Here is a 17,566-nt window from a genome sequence, read left to right as displayed (position 1 = left end):
TATAGGTTTACTTTTATATAAGGGGTTAAAAAAAAATCGGAAGTTTGTCCGAAAAAAGTGGCGCACGTTTTACGCCATATTCCGTGACCCGTAGCGTTCTCATTTTTCGGGATCTTAGGCGCAATGACGGCTTATTTTTTGCGTCTCGAGCTGACGTTTTTAACGGTACCATTTTTGCGCAGATGCTACGTTTTGATCGCCTCTTATTGCATTTTGCGCAAAAGTTGTGGCGACAAAAAAACGTCGTTTTGGCGTTTGGAATTTTTTTGCCGCTACGCCGTTTACTGATCAGATTAATTGATTTTATATTTTGATAGATCGGGCGTTTCTGAACGCGGCGATACCAAATGTGTGTATATTTTTTATTTTTTTAACCCTTTAATTTTTAATGGGGCGAATGGGGGGTGATTTGAACTTTTAGGTTTTTTTGTTTTTTTTTAATTTTTTAAAACTTATTTTTTTACTTTTTTTTTTTATTTTACTAGTCCCCCTAGGGGGCTATTGCGATCAGCATTCCGATCGCTCTGCAGTATCTGCTGATCACAGCTGGAAGGCTGTAAACAGCAGATACGCGGTCTTTCTCTTTTGCTGTGCCCCGGGCACAGCGAAAGTGAAACCAATTCATGTGTAGTACAGGAGTCATCACATGACCCTGTACTACCATGACAACTATCGGGAGTCACGTGATCGCGTCACGTGACTTCCGGTTTCGGCGGTAAGTAAAACTTTACCGCGATTGCGCTTATAATGGCGCTGTCATGTATTGACAGCGCCATTATAAGGGGTTAATCGGCACGAGCAGATAACGATTCTGCTCGTGCCTAGCAGGCACACATCTCAGCTGTGAAAATCAGCTGAGATGTGTGCCGATCGCGGCATGCTGCCGCCGGAGGACCGCGGGCAGTAAGATTATGTCCTTTAGGACGTAATTTTACGGCCCGCGGTCGTTAAGGGGTTAAATGAAAAATAAAAATAAAATAAAAAGTTCTACTACGCCTCTCGCGGTTTGCGGCCAGGGATGATAGGGCCACTGCTGCGGGTTCCCACTGGGGATGATGGATGGGGGCAGCGTGGATGGTGGAGCCCTCCGCGAGCAGGACTTTTCCCCAGGGGTAGGTGAAGGGTTAACGTGGAGGCGCAGCGCAAAGAAGCAGTCCAGACAGGGAGAGCAGTTTTGTTTTTACTCACTGGATTTACGCCCTGGAGATGTACTGGATTCCAGGTGCGCCCGAGTCCTGATGGCTGTGCCTGCCAACCTGGTGCCACTCTCTACCTGTGCCCTCTGGTGTATGTGGGTCCTCCCTGGCGTGGAGCACTTGGAGGTCCTCCTGGTGTCTGGGTCCTGCCGCAGGCTGCTTGGACTATTTAAGGGAATATGTCCTGTAAACCCACCCGCCTGGCAGAGTTAACAGATGACTTGAAGTCCTTGTCTGCTCTGGGATCTTCAACCCATGCGTGCAAAGTACTGGGAGCCCTGGATGTCCACCCCACAGGATCCATCTGTCCTTGGAGATTGCTCTCTCACTCTTCAGCTACTTTCCTCCTCTGAGTGGCTGTTCTTTCTACTCAGGTCTTTGCAGTGTCTTTCCTTCTTTCTGTGTGTCTCAAGAGTCTCTGGTCTGTCTTGACACCTTTCTTACAACTCCTCTTCTCAGCTCCTTCCTCTTTCACTTCCTTTCTCCCACTGCTCACTAACACTTCCCAGGTCACTCTCTTCCCCAAGGTCTGGTCCCTCACTTCCCAGTTGGCTGTCTGTTATATCACAGTGCCAAGCCTTGTCATCTGACTCTAAGGTGGGTCTCCCACCCTGGTTGTGAGTGTAAATGTCCTGGTGTGCTGGTGTGTGTGTGTAAAAACTGGCACAGTCATATAGGACCCGAGCTGTTACCTTAATTGTTACCTTGTTTTTGTGACACCTGGTTACCGCAGGTTACTGCAGGCGTTACACTCTGATGGACTCAAATCAAATAGAGTTGTTACTATGACTATGGGATAGCAGGCAACAGGGGCTCCTAGGCTGTCCCTCAAGCTAGGCAGTCCTATGCTATCCTAATCTCAGGGATTCTCCTGATGGTGGAGAGGCCTCAGTCTGATGAAACCCATAGATAAAGACAGACAGGAAAAAAACAAACTGTCACACAGAACACACACATAAAGGTAAAGACAATAAGAGGTTCAGGAGGAAACACAAGATCAGGAAGGAAGCTAGAAAACAGCAGGTAAACTGCTGCTGAACCCGCTCTCATGTAGACGTTAATGCAGAGACCAATTGGTCCTCCTCAGGTACCCCAGACGAGAGCCCCTCCTAAAACATACAGAATTGGGGATGATGACCATAGACACAATAAAAAGGAGATATACCAGAAGACTCAAGGCAGCAATTATTGATTTAAAAATTTGGCAAAAGGAAGAAATGAGGACCACTCCTCCTGATTATCAGAAACAAAACAATACAAATACTGCTCCAAATTCTGATTCGCGAGTTCTGTTTGCCCATTATACTGAGGGGGGAAGACCGATGATTGAGATAGTTTAATCCCTAACCAAGCACTTGCTTTATGGTCATGGTCTATTTCATTTTTTCAGATATATACAACATTTTTCAGATGTAACAACTAGAGATGAGCGAACCGGCCGTGGTTCGGCTCGAATTCAGTTCGTCAAACGGGTGTCCCGTTCAAGTTCGGTTCGGCGAACGTTCGACCAACCGAACTCGAACCGTATAGGAAACAATGGCAGGCAATCACAAACACATAAAAACACCTAGAAAACACCCTCAAAGGTGTCCAAAAGGTGACAAACAACTCACAACACAACACAAACACATGGGAAAGTGACAAGGACATATACTCATGCGAAAACAAAAGAGCTGGACAAGGAAAAAGAGGAGGAGACACAGATATAGGCATGGCACGCCCTTCTAAAATCATGTAAAACACCACAAGGTGACTCCAAGCGGAGTTCTCCCTTTTTTCCAAAAATTGGGCCACACACACACCCACCCCTTCAGTGGCAGCACTTGTGCCCCAGTTGTACACTTCACAGCTAGATTTGCATCAAGCACAATCAAAAATACGCCATACTTAACCGTTCCCAGGATGACCCCGGGGTAGGTAGCAAAGTTTTTCCTGATCCCAGATCTGTTCATCTTGGATCATTTTTAAAAACAATGTAAGCAAGGGTTACTCCAAGCGGAGTCTCCCTTTTTTCCAAAAATTGGGCCACACAGACACTCACCCCTTCAGTGACAGCACTTGTGCCCCAGTTGTACACTTCACAGCTAGATTTGCATCAAGCACATTCAAAAATACGCCATACTTAACCGTCCCCAGGAGGACACCGGGGTAGGTAGCTAAGTCTTTGCTGAACCATGACTTGTTCATCTTGGCTCCTTTTAAAAAACACAGCAAGCAAGGGTTACTCCAAGCGGAGTCTCCTTTTTTTCCAAAAATTGGGCCCCACACACACCCACCCATTCAGTAGCAGCACTTGTGCCCCAGTTGTACACTTCACAGATAGATTTGCATCAAGCACATTCAAAAATACGCCACCCTTTTCCGTCCTCAGGATTGCACCGGGGTAGGTAGCAAAGTCTTTCCTGATCCCAGCTCTGTTCATCTTGGCTCCTTTTAAAAAACACAGCAAGCAAGGGTTACTCCAAGCGGAGTCTTGGGCCACACAGACACCCCATCAGTGGCAGCACTTGTGTCCTAGTTGCAAACAGGATGTTTTGATTTGCATCAAGCACATTCCAAATCCACAAGCATTTACTCTCCCCAGGATGACACAGGGGTAGTAAATTCCTTGTGGATCCATGACTTGTTCATTTTGATGAACGTTAGTCTGTCCACATTGTCACTGGAAAGACGCGTGCGCTTATCTGTCAGCACACACCCAGCAGCACTGAAGACACGTTCAGAGACAACGCTGGCAGCTGGACACGACAAAATCTCCAAGGCGTAAGTTGAGAGCTCTGGCCATTTTTCAAGATTTGAAGCCCAAAATGAGCAAGGCTCCATTTGCAAAGTCATGGCATCGATGTTCATTTGGAGATACTCCTGTATCATCCTCTCCAGCCGTTGACTATGTGTCAAACTTGTTGTCTCTGGTGGCCTTGCAAAGGACGGTCTAAAAAAATTATGAAAAGATTCAATAAAATTGCTGTTACCAGCACCAGATACGGTGCTACTGGTACGGGTAGCCTGTTGAAGATGACGAGACCGTCCCATGTTTGTCAAGTTACAACTGGGAGATTCACTCCCTGCACCTGCACGGTTGTTTGGTGGAAAAGCCGAGCTAAGATTGAGTAACAGCTTCTGCTAATACTCCTGCATACGTGCGTCCCTTTCTATGGCTGGAATTATGTCACAAAATTTGGACTTGTACCGGGGATCTAATAGTGTGGCAAGCCAGTAGTCATCATCACTTCTAATTTTGACAATACGAGGGTCATGTTGGAGGTAGTGCAGCAAGAAGGCGCTCATGTGTCTTGTGCAGCCATGCGGACCACGTCCACGCTGTGTTTGTGGCATAGAGGTGCTAACCGTTCTTTCTTCCTCTGACATCTCCCCCCAACCTCTTTCAACTGAAATTTGACCAAGGTCTCCCTCATCCGCTGAGTCTTCCATGTCCATGGACAGTTCGTCCTCCATTTCTTCATGTTCTCCTGCATCTTCCTCAACATTTCGCCTGCTACCATGCGCCCTTGTTGATCGCTGTCCCCCATGGTCCCATGCCTGCCGCGTTGGTGATGATGAACGTCTGGACCTTGGTGATGTTGTTGTGTCTTGCGCATATGAATCCTCCTGTAGTTCCTCCCCTTCCTGTTGTCCCACCCCCTGACTCCGAATAGTGTTTAGCGTGTGCTCCAGCATGTAAATGACTGGAATTGTCATGCTGATAATGGCATTGTCAGCGCTAAACATATTCGTCGCCATGTCGAAACTGTGCAGAAGGATGCATAGGTCCTTGATCTGAGACCACTCCATCAGGGTGATCTGCCCCACCTCTGCATCTCGTTGGCCCAGGCTATACGTCATGACGTATTGCACCAGGGCTCGGCGGTGCTGCCAAATTCGCTGTAACATGTGGAGAGTTGAATTCCAGCGTGTCGCCACATCGCATTTCAGGCGATGAACCGGCAGGTCGAAAGACTTCTGGAGCGATGCAAGTTGCTCAGCTGCGGCGGTTAAACGGCGGAAGTGAGCAGACAGTTTTCTTGCCCTGGTCAGAAGGCCATCTAGGCCAGGATAGTGTGTTAAAAATTGCTGGACAACAAGGTTCAACACGTGAGCCATACAAGGCACGTGTGTCACCTTGCCCAGGCGAAGGGCCGCACCCAGGTTTGCAGCATTGTCGCACACGGCCTTACCAGGCTGCAGGTTGAGTGGAGACAACCATTTATTAAACTCAGTCTCCAGAGCTGCCCACAACTCAGCCGCTGTGTGACTCCTATTTCCAAGACATGTCAAGCTAAAGACCGCCTGATGCCGTTGCGCTCTGCTGCCAGCATAGTAATGAGGGGTGCGTGATTCCTTCTGCGCAGTGAGAACGCTGGTGGCCTGACCAGGCAGGCTTGGGGCGGAGGTGGAGGACTCAGATGAGGTGGAGGAGGCAGAAGCAGTGGCGGAACTTGGACAGACAGAGGATTGACACACAAGTCGTGGGGACGGCAAGACTTGTGCAGCAGACCCTTCACCATCTATCACCATAGTTACCCAGTGCCCAGTCAGTGACATGTAACGTCCCTGTCTATGCTTACTGGTCCAAGTATTGGTGGTGAAATGCACTCGTTCACACACAGAGTTTCTCAAGTAAGCGGTGATGTTGTGTGCGACATGCTGGTGTAGCGCCGGCACACCTTTCTTAGAGAAGTAGTGGCGACTGGGCATCTGGTACTGGGGCACAGCGACAGACATAAGGTCTCTAAAATCCTGTGTGCCCACCAGGCGGAAAGGCAGCATTTCGGTAGCCAAGAGCTTACAGAGGGATAAAGTCAACCTCTTAGCTTTGTCATGGGTCGCAGGAAATGGCCTTTTATTTGTCCACATCTGAAGGACAGAGATCTGGCTGCTGTGTGTAGACGGTGTTGAGTAGGGTGTCACTGGAAAAATGCAGGTTTGTGAGGAAAGTGCAGGCGTAGACATGATGTTGCCTTCATCCAACGTTGGTGCTATCGATGTCTGAGAGAGCTGTACACACGCACTTGTTTCCCCTTCCAAACCAACTGACGACCTACCAAGCAAACTGCCTGTTGCGGTTACAGTGGTGGAAGTTGTGCGTGGAAAACCAGGTGTGACAGCTGTCCCCACAGTCCTAGAAGATGAAGAGCGCGCGGATGCACTGGAAGGGACAGGCAGTGGATGGTTCGCTCCGCTAGGCCGCATAGCAGCACGGTGAGCTTCCCACTGGGACATATGATATTTATTCATGTGACGATTCATGGTTCAGTTGTAGACATGCTACCAGTGCTCCGACTCTGTCCAGGAAGGCGCAAGGTAACTTCGTCGTCGGTTGCATCCTCCTCCACCGCCTCTGTTGACCTCCTCGAGTGCCTGACTGTGGGTTGACAGTAGGTGGGATCTAGAACTTCCTCATCAATTGTTGTGTTTGAACTCCCCTCACCCTCAGACCGAGCCTCTTCTTGCCCTGACCGAATATTTAAGTTGTCATCCCAATCTGTTATCTGCGTCTCATCGTCATCAGTATGTTCCTCATTGTCTATAACAACAGGTGTCACAGTTTGTGAAAAAGGGTCAACATTATGCTCAGAAACTTGGTCCTCACAGCCTGAATCAGAGTCACAAAGGTTCTGGGCATCACTGCAGACCATTTCCTGGTCTGTACTCACTGTAGCTTGGGAGCAGACTTCTGATTCCCAGGCTATAGTGTGACTGAACAGCTCTGCAGACTCAGCCATCTCACTTCCACCATACTGTGCAGGGCGGATGGAGACTTCAGAGCTGGGAGAATGCAAGTGTGATTGGGCTGACAACTCAGAGGACTGGTGTTTTTTGGATGCGGTAGTTGAGGTGGCGGAGAGGGCACTTGTTGGACCACTTGAGATCCATTCAAGCATTTTCCTTTTTTGGACATCATCTACCTTTGTTCCAGTTGTTCTTGTCCGTAAAAAAGGGAGCACATCGGATTGTCCACGGTAAGTAGTAGACATCTTACTTTTGCTGGAAGATGGTCTATCTTCAGCAGATGTTAATGGAGCTTTGCCACCTTCCCCACGGACAAACCCTTTTTTTCCTTTTCCAACACGCCTCTTCCCCTTTCCACCAGCATCTGTCATTTTGCCACTCATTTTGATTGCGACAAGATTGTGCACTTAAAATGTGGTAGTAAAAATTGAGAGGTTGTGTAGATTGCAGCGATCGTCTAGCTTTATTAACAGCAGAATAAACAACAATAATTATCCCTGACAATGCAACTACGGCCCTTAAACTGGCAGCATAGTTTGCTAGTATAATGTCTTTGTAACAATGAGCTTGAGTGTGCAATGCAGAGGTGCTGCAAATATCTTTGCACTAGTGGGACAATAATGAAGTCCAACAGCCACTTTTAGGATGCCACTAAGTTTCCTCAGTGTTTGCTAGTATAATGGCTTAGTAACAATGAGTTTGAGTGTGCAATGCAGGCAGACGTGCTGCAAATATCTTTGCACTAGTGGGACAATAATGAAGTCCAACAGCCACTTTTAGGATGCCACTAAGTTTCCACAGTGTTTGCTAGTGTTATGGCTTAGTAACAATGAGTTTGAGTGTGCAATGCAGGCAGACGTGCTGCAAATATCTGTGCACTAGTGGGACAATAATGAAGTCCAACAGCCACTTTTAGGATGCCACTAAGTTTCCTCAGTGTTTGCTAGTATAGTGGTTTAGTAACAATGAGTTTGAGTGTGCAATGCAGGCAGACGTGCTGCAAATATCTTTGCACTAGTGGGACAATAATGAAGTCCAACAGCCACTTTTAGGATGCCACTAAGTTTCCTCAGTGTTTGCTAGTATAATGGCTTAGTAACAATGAGCTTGGGAGTGCAATGCAGGCAGACGTGCTGCAAATATCTTTGCACTAGTGGGGCAATAATGAAGTCCAACATCCAGTTTTAGGATGCCACTAAGTTTCCTCAGTGTTTGCTAGTATAATGGCTTAGTAACAATGAGTTTGAGTGTGCAATGCAGGCAGACGTGCTGCAAATATCTTTGCACTAGTGGGACAATAATGAAGTCCAACAGCCACTTTTAGGATGCCACTAAGTTTCCTCAGTGTTTGCTAGTATAATGGCTTAGTAACAATGAGTTTGAGTGTGCAATGCAGGCAGACGTGCTGCAAATATCTTTGCACTAGTGGGACAATACAGAAGTCCAACAGCCACTTTTAGGATGCCACTAAGTTTCCTCAGTGTTTGCTAGTATAATGGCTTAGTAACAATGAGCTTGAGTGTGCAATGCAAGCAGATGTGCTGCAAATATCTTTGCACTAGTGGGACAATAATGAAGTCCAACAGCCACTTTTAGGATGCCACTAAGTTTCCTCAGTGTTTGCTAGTATAATGGCTTACTAACAATGAGCTTGAGTGTGCAATGCAGGCACAAAGGGCAGGAGGGTACAGTGGCACGGTTGTGGGTCTGGGTAGAGGAAAGGAAGCCTCCCTTTCTATCCCTTCTAATGGGGAAATGCAGCGAGGAAATCCCTGACCTTAGCTACACAGACGCTGTCATCTTGTGTAGCTGTTAAAATCTGTTTTCACGGACCTGACTGTCACTTATGGCTCTGACCCTGCCGGTATTAGCCCTTACAAGGGCTGAAAGAAACGTCTATCCCTATTCTGTATAGAGCTGTGTATAGAGCGTACACAGCAGTATCGGAGACAGGAGCCATGTCAGCGGTGACTGAAACCAAGACGCAGAAGGCAGATAATGGCGTGCTGGAGGAAAATGTCCGTTTTTATAATGCAGGGACATGTGACATGGACATCCTATCACACATGCCGTTGCTTCTCTGGCTAAAAGTCCACTTAGCTGTGTGTGTGTCTGGGATTGGCTGACATGCTGGCCCGCCCCACTACACGCACGTGCTTAGGGAAGGAAGACAAGGAAAAAAAAAAAAAATGGCGATCGCCATTATCCAAACAGCAGTGATCTGAATGCGCTGTTCCCGCACACTATACGCTGAAATTTCATAATAGTGTGAGTCACAGAGTGACTTACACTATTACAGCGGAAAGCCAGCTAGTAATTAGCTTGTCTTTTTACTGCTAGAACCGTTCTCGATCGTATCTAGAACTATCGAGCTTTAGCGAAATGCTCGAGTTCTAGTTCGATCTAGAACAGCCCCCAAAATCACTCGAGCTGCGAACTGGAGAACCTCGAACCACGAACCGCGCTCAACTCTAGTAACAACCTTCTTACTTTGGTCCTCTGCCCAGGACTCTTTTTGCGTCGATTACTTCCTGGGTCTTGATCACTGTTTATCCCAAAAGTTTTCATCTCATTAACGTCCTTTTTTGATAAACCCACCCTGTCGGTGGTAATATACGGATAAATCCGCCCTGTGGGTGGTATTATATAGCACTTGCATTCCAACAGTGGCCTGCTCACTGGCCTTTGGACCTTCTTGACACAGGGACCTGTGATGCCCATTTTTGTGGCATCCAGACTTCTTTTAGACATTGATTACAACATAAATCCACATAGGTGGTATGAATAGCAGTGATGTCATATGGATTGTGCCGTGCTTCCGCTCCATGTGCATATAATTTGGATGCTTTGCCCAGTTACTTCTATGATCAATGGGGCATGTCCTTGCAAGCTCAGTCTTCCATCTTTTCATATGTATGATTTAATTATTGTACATTGTATGACCCAGACCGATTGTGGGTTGGTTATTGTTACCCTGTGTTATTGTCCGATTCCTTAATCCACTCTAACCTCCTTATCCTTATTTATATATTGCGGATTAAGCCCCACTAATGTCTCTTGAAGATTACATCATACATAGTCCCCCTAACATTGTTTACTAGCCGGACACGTAAGGAAGTTTTTTGGTTTAATTGTGCATGCGCTTGCATCTCAAGCATAGTGTATGCCTAAGAGCCCTGTCATGCGCAGTAGCTGGAGCATTTGCAGTGCCCATGGTAACTGAAGGTGTATGTCACTTCCGGTTACGGCCGAGCCGGCACACTGTTCCTACTAGTGGGTTTTTCACTTTTATACATTAAATCCCATGCGATCGGCATGGGGCACTATGTGTCCATGTGCAGGGGAATCGGAGGGACTTTTCCACATTGACCAGGTTGTAGGATTATATTAAGACCCCGAGTCTTCCTGCATGTACTTCCGGTTCCGATATCCTCATCCGGCCACTATGTTCCGATACACACCACCTGTGGTAGGTTCAATTTGATTGTTACCATTTGATTTATCAATTTACTATGGTCTATAAATACTCACTGTTATGTAACCCGGAATACACTCTCCCCTGACGAAGCTGCTTGTCAGCGATACGCGTGGGGCTTTTCCCCACATCTCTCCCTCCTTGCTGGGCTCTGTCGTGTGCGCAGCTCCCTCCCAGACCGTGAGCTTGTCAGTCCTGTGTTAGGTATCTGCATGTGCACCATGGGGGATCTTTGGGCACCAATTCTCTATGGCATATAATATGTTGTGGTTATCTCCAATTGAACTGCATACTATATATATATATATACAGAACATTTTCTCATGCTTTTTTCAATTGAATGGTATATCATATGTTGTAGTCATTGTTTGCCCTATATACCTTCCATTGCTTTATATAGAGCTATGTTTCATGCCTTTCAATTTTGAATGATATACCATATGTTGTGGTCATTGGTTACCCCTTACACCCCTCCATTCTTGTCTCATGCTACATGCAGGTTACCCTCTTTTTACCACATTGGGGATTCTATACAGCGTTTCATTCAGCTTAACATTGGAGACTGCCCACAAGTTCTGCTCCCGGTCCCTCAGATCTTATGATTTATTATGTATGTATAGGGATTACTTTAAGCGCATGATGTACTGTCTGATTAAAATCTGCTTACATATTGTACACTGAATGGTTGTACAGGGCGGTACCCCCTATTACCAGCATGAGAGATGTGGGATTTTGATGTTTCATGGTTTTAAGTGATTTTAATGTATTGTGTGTTTTGGGTTTGTTCAAAAAATTTTATAGATTTTTCCACTTACAATCCAAGTATTATGGTCTTACTTTGTGGTTTGCACGTCCATTATGCATGAGCTTTTCCTCTCCCCAGTTGTAATCCCTAACCAAGAGCAGAAAGCTCTCCAAAAGTTGGAAGAAACTGAGTTCCTCTATCAGAGACAATATAAGGGTAAGTTCACACAGTGCGTTTTTGCGCGTTTTTCAGGTGCATTTTTTCTCAGAAAACGCTGTGACGTTGCTTCCCCAACAAAGTCTATGAGTTTTCATTTTTGCTGTCTGCACACAGCGGTTTGTTTTTAGCTGCGTTTTTGTGGTGCCCACAAAAACGCAGCATGTCAATTATTTTTGCGTTTTTGACTGCGTTTTGCACCAATTGAGTTCAATGAGATGTTCAAAAATGCAATGAAAAACGCAAATTGCAAATATAGCTGCGTTTTAGTGCGTTTCTATGACTAAAAACGCAGCTATAAACGCAAGGGGTGGGCAGTAAAGTGACATGTACAAGAAGAGGATTCCTTCTGTCAGTAAATACAGAAGCGTGAATCCTCCCGGTACCGTCACCACCGCTTCCACCTCCAGTCCTGTACATGTCTGCTGCCGTGCGGCGCCATGTCTGGGCGGGAGGTGGAGGCAGCTGAGAAAACAAAAGTGAACAGTAGAAAAAAAAATGTCATACTCATGTGTCTGCAGCCTCCCGGTGCCATGTCTGCTTCCAGCTCCTCTCCCGGTACCGCCGCTCCGGCTGTGTGCAGACGGCCGGGACACCTCCGATATCTGCAGGACCTGGCGCTGATCACCTGATGCGGTCACCTGACGCATCAGCTGATCGTAAGTCTCATGGTGCCGCCGGCGCCCGGCCGGCTTCACCTATCAGCTGATGCCGTTAGGAGACTTCATCCCTGATTACCGGCAGCTCCTGCAGCGATCAGATGGGATCAGACTCCACTTCAGGAGCTGCCGGTAATCAGCACATAAGTGAGTATTTTTTTTTTGCACTGATGCATCATCTGATTGCATAAACGGCTTTTATACAATCAGCTGCTGTGTCATGTGATTCACATCCTGGAACCTGACACATCATCTGATCGCTTTGCCTTCCAGCAAACCGATCAGATGATATTGGATCCGGATTGGACGGCGCGGGACCCTTGACCCAAGATTACTGTAGAGGGGGATTCTTTATTTCAATAAAGATGGAGTCACTAATTGTGTTGTATTTTATTTCTAATAAAAATATTTTTCTGTGTGTTGTGTTTTTTTTATCTTTACTAGAAATTCATGGTGACCATGCCTAATATTGGCGTGACACCATGAATTTTGGGCTTAGGGCCAGCTGATAATATACAGCTAGCCCTAACCCCATTATTATCCAGCGAGCCACCCATCACCAGGGCAGCTGGAAGAGTTGGATACAGCGCCAGAAGATGGCGCTTCTATGAAAGCACCATTTTCTGGGTTGGCTGCGGACTGCAATTCGCAGCGGGGGTGACCAGAAAGCATGGGCACCCTGCACTGTGGATTCCAATCCCCAGCTGCCTAGTTGTACCTGGCTGGACTCAAAAATTGGGTGAAGCCCACGTTATTTTTTTTTAATTATTTCATGAAATTCATGAAATTTAAAAAAAAAAGTGCTTCCCTAAATTTTTGGTTCCCAGCTGGGTACAAATAGGCAGCTGGGGGTTTGGGGCAGCCCGTACCTGCCTGCTGTACCTGGCTAGCATACAAAAATATGGCAAAGCCCACGTAATTTTTTTGGGGGGCACAAAACTCCTGCATACAGTCCTGGTTGGAGGATGCTGAGCCTTGTAGTTCTGCAGCTGCTGTCTGCTCTCCTGCATACACTCTTGGATGGAGTATGCTGAGCCTTCTAGTTCTGCTCCCCCTGCCTCTCCCTCCTGCATACAGTCCTGGATGGAGGATGCTGAGCCTTTTAGTTCTGCAGCTGCTCTCTGCTCTCCTGCATACACTATTGGATGGAGTATGCTGAGCCTTGTAGTTTTGCAGCTGTCTGCTCTCCTGCATACTCTAGTGGAGAATGAAGAACATATTGAAGAAGGAAATTACATCAGACCTTTTTTTTTTCCTCAACAATCTTTAATGGCATTGTTCACTGATAAAAAACGCATAAAGACGCAGTGAGCAAAAACGCAGCAAAAAACGCACCAAATCGCAGCAATAATGTGTGCGGTTTTTGCCGCGTTTTCTTGCCGCGGGTGCGTTTTTGTGTGTTTTTTGCGGCAAATAACGCACATAAACGCAGCGTCAAAAAAACGCAGTGTGTAACCCTAGCCTAAGGGTAAGTTCACACAGTGCGTTTTTCGCGGCGTTTTTCGGGTGCGTTTTTGCTCAGAAAACGCTGTGACATTGCTTCCCCAGCAAAGTCTGAGTTTTCATTTTTGCTGTCTGCACACAGCGTTATTTTTTAGCTGCGTTTTTGTGCTGCACACAAAAACGCAGCATGTCAATTATTTTTGCATTTTTCACAGCGTTTTCCACCCATTGAGTTCAATGAGATGTTCAAAAATGCAATGAAAAACGCAAATTGCAAATATAGCTGCGTTTTAGTGCGTTTCTATGACTAAAAACGCAGCTATAAACGCAAGGGGTGGGTAGTAAAGTGACATGTACAGAAAGAGGATTCCTTTTGTCAGTAAATACAGAAGCGTGAATCCTCCCGGTACCGCCACCACTGCTGCTTTCACCTCCCATAGCACCATTATCCGCTCCCATGCGGCGCCATGGCCGGGCGGGAGGTGGAGGCAGCTGTGAAATCAAAAGTGAACAGCAGGGAAAAAAAATGTCATACTCACCTGTCTGCAGACTCCCAGTGCCATGTCTGGTCCCAGCTCCTCTCCCGGTACCGCCGCTCCGGCTGTGTGCAGTCTCCCCGGGCACGTCTGATGGCTGCAGGACCAGGCGATGGATCACCTGATGCGATCACCTGACGCATCAGCTAATCGTAAGTCTCGCGGTGACGCCGGCGCCCGGCCGGTTTCACCTATCAGCTTTTATTTATTTAATTGTATGAACCTATATCTTACCATCATATAAAAATAAACCCCAGACAATAGACAGTGATTGAAAAATATCAAAAGGATAAAAATCAAATTTGAATATCAAGATTGTCTATATATGCAATAGTGTTATCATTTACAATATAGAAATCCTTCTTGTCACCACGCTGATGCCGTTAGATGACTTCATCACTGATTACCGGCAGCTCCTGCAGCAATCGGACGGGATCAGACTCGCTCCAAGAGCTGCCGGTAATCAGCACATAAGTGAGTTTTTTTTTTTTTTTGCACTGATGCTTCAGCTGATTGTATAAACGGCTTTTATACAATCAGCTGCTGTGTTATGTGATTCACATCCTTGATCCTGACACATCATCTGATCGCTTTGCCTTCCAGCAAACCGATCAGATGATATTGGATCCGGATTGGATGGCGCGGGACCCTTGACCCAGGATTACTGCGGAGGGTTTTTTTATTTCAATAAAGATGGAGTCACTAATTGTGTTGTGTTTTATTTCTAATAAAAATATTTTTCTGTGTGTTGTTTTTTTTTATCTGTATTAGAAATTCATGGTGGCCATGTCTAATATTGGCGTGACATCACGAATTTTGGGCTTAGGGCAAGCTGATAATATACAGCTAGCCCTAACCCCATTATTACCCAGCAAGCCACCGGTCACCAGGACAGCTGGAAGAGTTGGATACAGCGCCAGAAGATGGCGCTTCTATGAAAGCGCCATTTTCTGGGGTGGCTGCGGACTGCAATTCGCAGCGGGAGTGCCCAGAAAGCATGTGCACCCTGCCCTGCAGATTCCAATCCACAGCTGCCTAGTTGTACCTGGCTGGACTCAAAAATTCGCCAGTCGGGGCCCACCGTGCTCCAGATGGTAATGGAGCTGCTGGCACCCTGTGGGTTAGGCAGAGACTATAGAGCTGGATGGCTCTTAGATAACTCAAGGAACCAGTCACGTGTGTAGGGACACGTCAGACCGGACGACAACCCAGTTAGCGTTTCGGTGGAGCGGACGCTACTCCGACCACGTGTGTAACAACACGTCAGGCCGGATGGTAACCAGTTAGCGTTGACCGAGAAGACCGCTGCGACAGCGCCCTGTCGGCCACGTGTGTAAGACACGTCAGGCCGAGCAGTCCTCCGATTAGCGTTTCTGGCCACCACTCGACTGGCCACGTGTGTAAAGGACACGTCAGACCAGGTAGTCACACCAGTAGCATTTGACTGGGAATCCGAGGAGGATAATAGGGTTCACACACCCAATCCAGGAACACCCTGTTAACTTCACAGGGGTTCTGGGGTGCGCTGTGCGTGCGCGTAGAGGGCACAACCGGACAGGTGGCGCAGCACGTACACTGTCCGTGTGCGTAGAGGGCACTCTCGGACAGGTGATGCAACAGGTATTCTGTCCTTGTGCGTAGGAGGCACAACTGAACAGGTGACGCAGCAGCCGCAGCCCAGTTAACGCCACTAGACTGCTCTAGCACAACAGGAACGGTAGCAAGGAAGTACGGCGCCTGACCCTCATGTGCTGAGCCACGAATCTTGACATGACAGGCACCATTCGCCTAGCCCTACCTACCGCTTCCAACAAGGCTTATGCCACCAAGAACTCTAAATGAAGAATGCGCACCTCCATGTTGTCTCCAGCCCCTTTTATAACCTGGGTCCGCCCCAAACCTAGGGTGGAACCACCAAGGTCCAATAGCAGAGTGCCATGTCATCAGTGACGTCACATGCAACTTATCCGGAACCGCCATGTCATTGATGACCTCATGGCAGCCACGCCCCAAACACTTCACCAGTCATCGTCTGACGACCAATGGTGAGGTGCCAGATCATAGGGGCGGGCCTCTGCGAGCCAGTCCGGAGTTGCCACGTCATCAGGACACCTGACACCCTCTGCCCTATCAGGGCCTGCCACCTCACGGACATGCTCAGTGAGGTCCTTACCGGACCTAGCCTCTGATGCACTAAGTGCCTGAGCATGCTCAGTAGCCTGAGCAACAGGCTCAGAAAGCAGACTATCAGTTTGAGCATGCTCAGTAGGCACATCCCAGAACTTAGACACAGCACGAAGTCCAAGTACCTGTGCAAAGAGGCTGTTAGGGTTAATTGTGGGAGCATGCTCAGTAGCCTGAACTGAGGACTTAGTCTCAGACATAACACAATCAGGCTGAGCATGCTCACTAGGCAAAACACCGGGCTTAGACTCTGGCTGGGGTAAATCGATGCACGCATGCGCAATAGCCGCCTCTCCACACTTAGACGTGGTGGAAGGAGCAGCCAACTGGACGACCCGAGGCATGGCCAAGAATGGCAGCCGGTGCCTGGGCGCAACAGGAACCGCAGCAGGCTGCTTGCGGCTATGGCAGCGCCGGCTCGTAACACCCACATCATTTTTTTTTTTTTTTAATTATTTCATGAAATTCATGAAATAATTAAAAAAAAAAAAAGGGCTTCCCTATATTTTTGGTTCCCAGCTGGGTACAAATAGGCAGCTGGGGGTTGGGGGCAGCCCGTACCTGCCTGCTGTACCTGGCTAGAATACAAAAATATGGCGGAGCCCATGTCATTTTTTTGGGGGGCAAAAAACTCCTGCATACAGTCCTGGATGGAGGATGCGGAGCCTTGTAGTTCTGCAGCTGCTGTCTACTCTCCTGCATACACTATTGGATGGGGTATGCTGAGCCTTGTAGTTCTGTTCGCCCTGCCTCTCCCTCCAGCATACAGTCCTGGATGGAGCATGCTGAGCCTTGTAGTTCTGCAGCTGTCTTCTCTCCTGCATACACTAGTGGAGAATGAAGAACATATTGATGAAGGAAATGACATCAGACTTTTTTTTTTCTTCAACAATCTTTAATGGCATTGTTCACTGATAATAAACGCATAAAACCGTAGTGAGAAAAAACGCAGCAAAAAACCACGGGTTCGTTTTACCGCGATATGGTGCGTTTTTTGCTGCAAAAACGCACAAAAACGCAGTGTGTGAACCTAGCCTTAGAGGAAACTCCATGGAGTTTGACAATCTCACAAATAAACACCTGGTCTAAGGTCTTGGCATTAGGTAATGACATTAAGGCAATAAAATGTGTCATCTTAGAAAGCCTATCAACCACCACAAGAATAACCGTATTATCAAAAGAGGAAGGTAAATTAGTAATAAAGTCCATGAAAATGTCTGCCCAAGTTTGACAACGAACACTGAAGGGCTGCAAACATCCTGAAGGACGAGAGTGAAATGCCTTTGAGAGCGCACAGGTGGCACTTGCAGACACACAGGATACCACATCCCTGATGACTCTGAACCACTAAAAGCGTCGCAATACGAGATCCAGAGTACCTT

General features: G+C 47.2%; 1 protein-coding gene across 1 annotated transcript in view; it reads left to right on the top strand.

Annotated features, from left to right (window-relative positions):
• Positions 1–17,566, top strand: part of TEX11 (testis expressed 11) — a 1,632,405-nt gene that overhangs the window by 1,222,536 nt on the left and 392,303 nt on the right. The window contains exon 21 of the mRNA XM_075324897.1: positions 9,674–9,701. Coding sequence (XP_075181012.1) covers positions 9,674–9,701 — 28 coding nt within the window. The remainder of the gene's footprint in view (positions 1–9,673; positions 9,702–17,566) is intronic.

The sequence above is a fragment of the Anomaloglossus baeobatrachus genome, chromosome 9, assembly GCF_048569485.1.
Source record: "Anomaloglossus baeobatrachus isolate aAnoBae1 chromosome 9, aAnoBae1.hap1, whole genome shotgun sequence".
Lineage (NCBI taxonomy): Eukaryota > Metazoa > Chordata > Amphibia > Anura > Aromobatidae > Anomaloglossus > Anomaloglossus baeobatrachus.
Note: the sequence above shows the minus strand (reverse complement) of the source record. Positions and strands in the feature narration are given on the sequence as shown.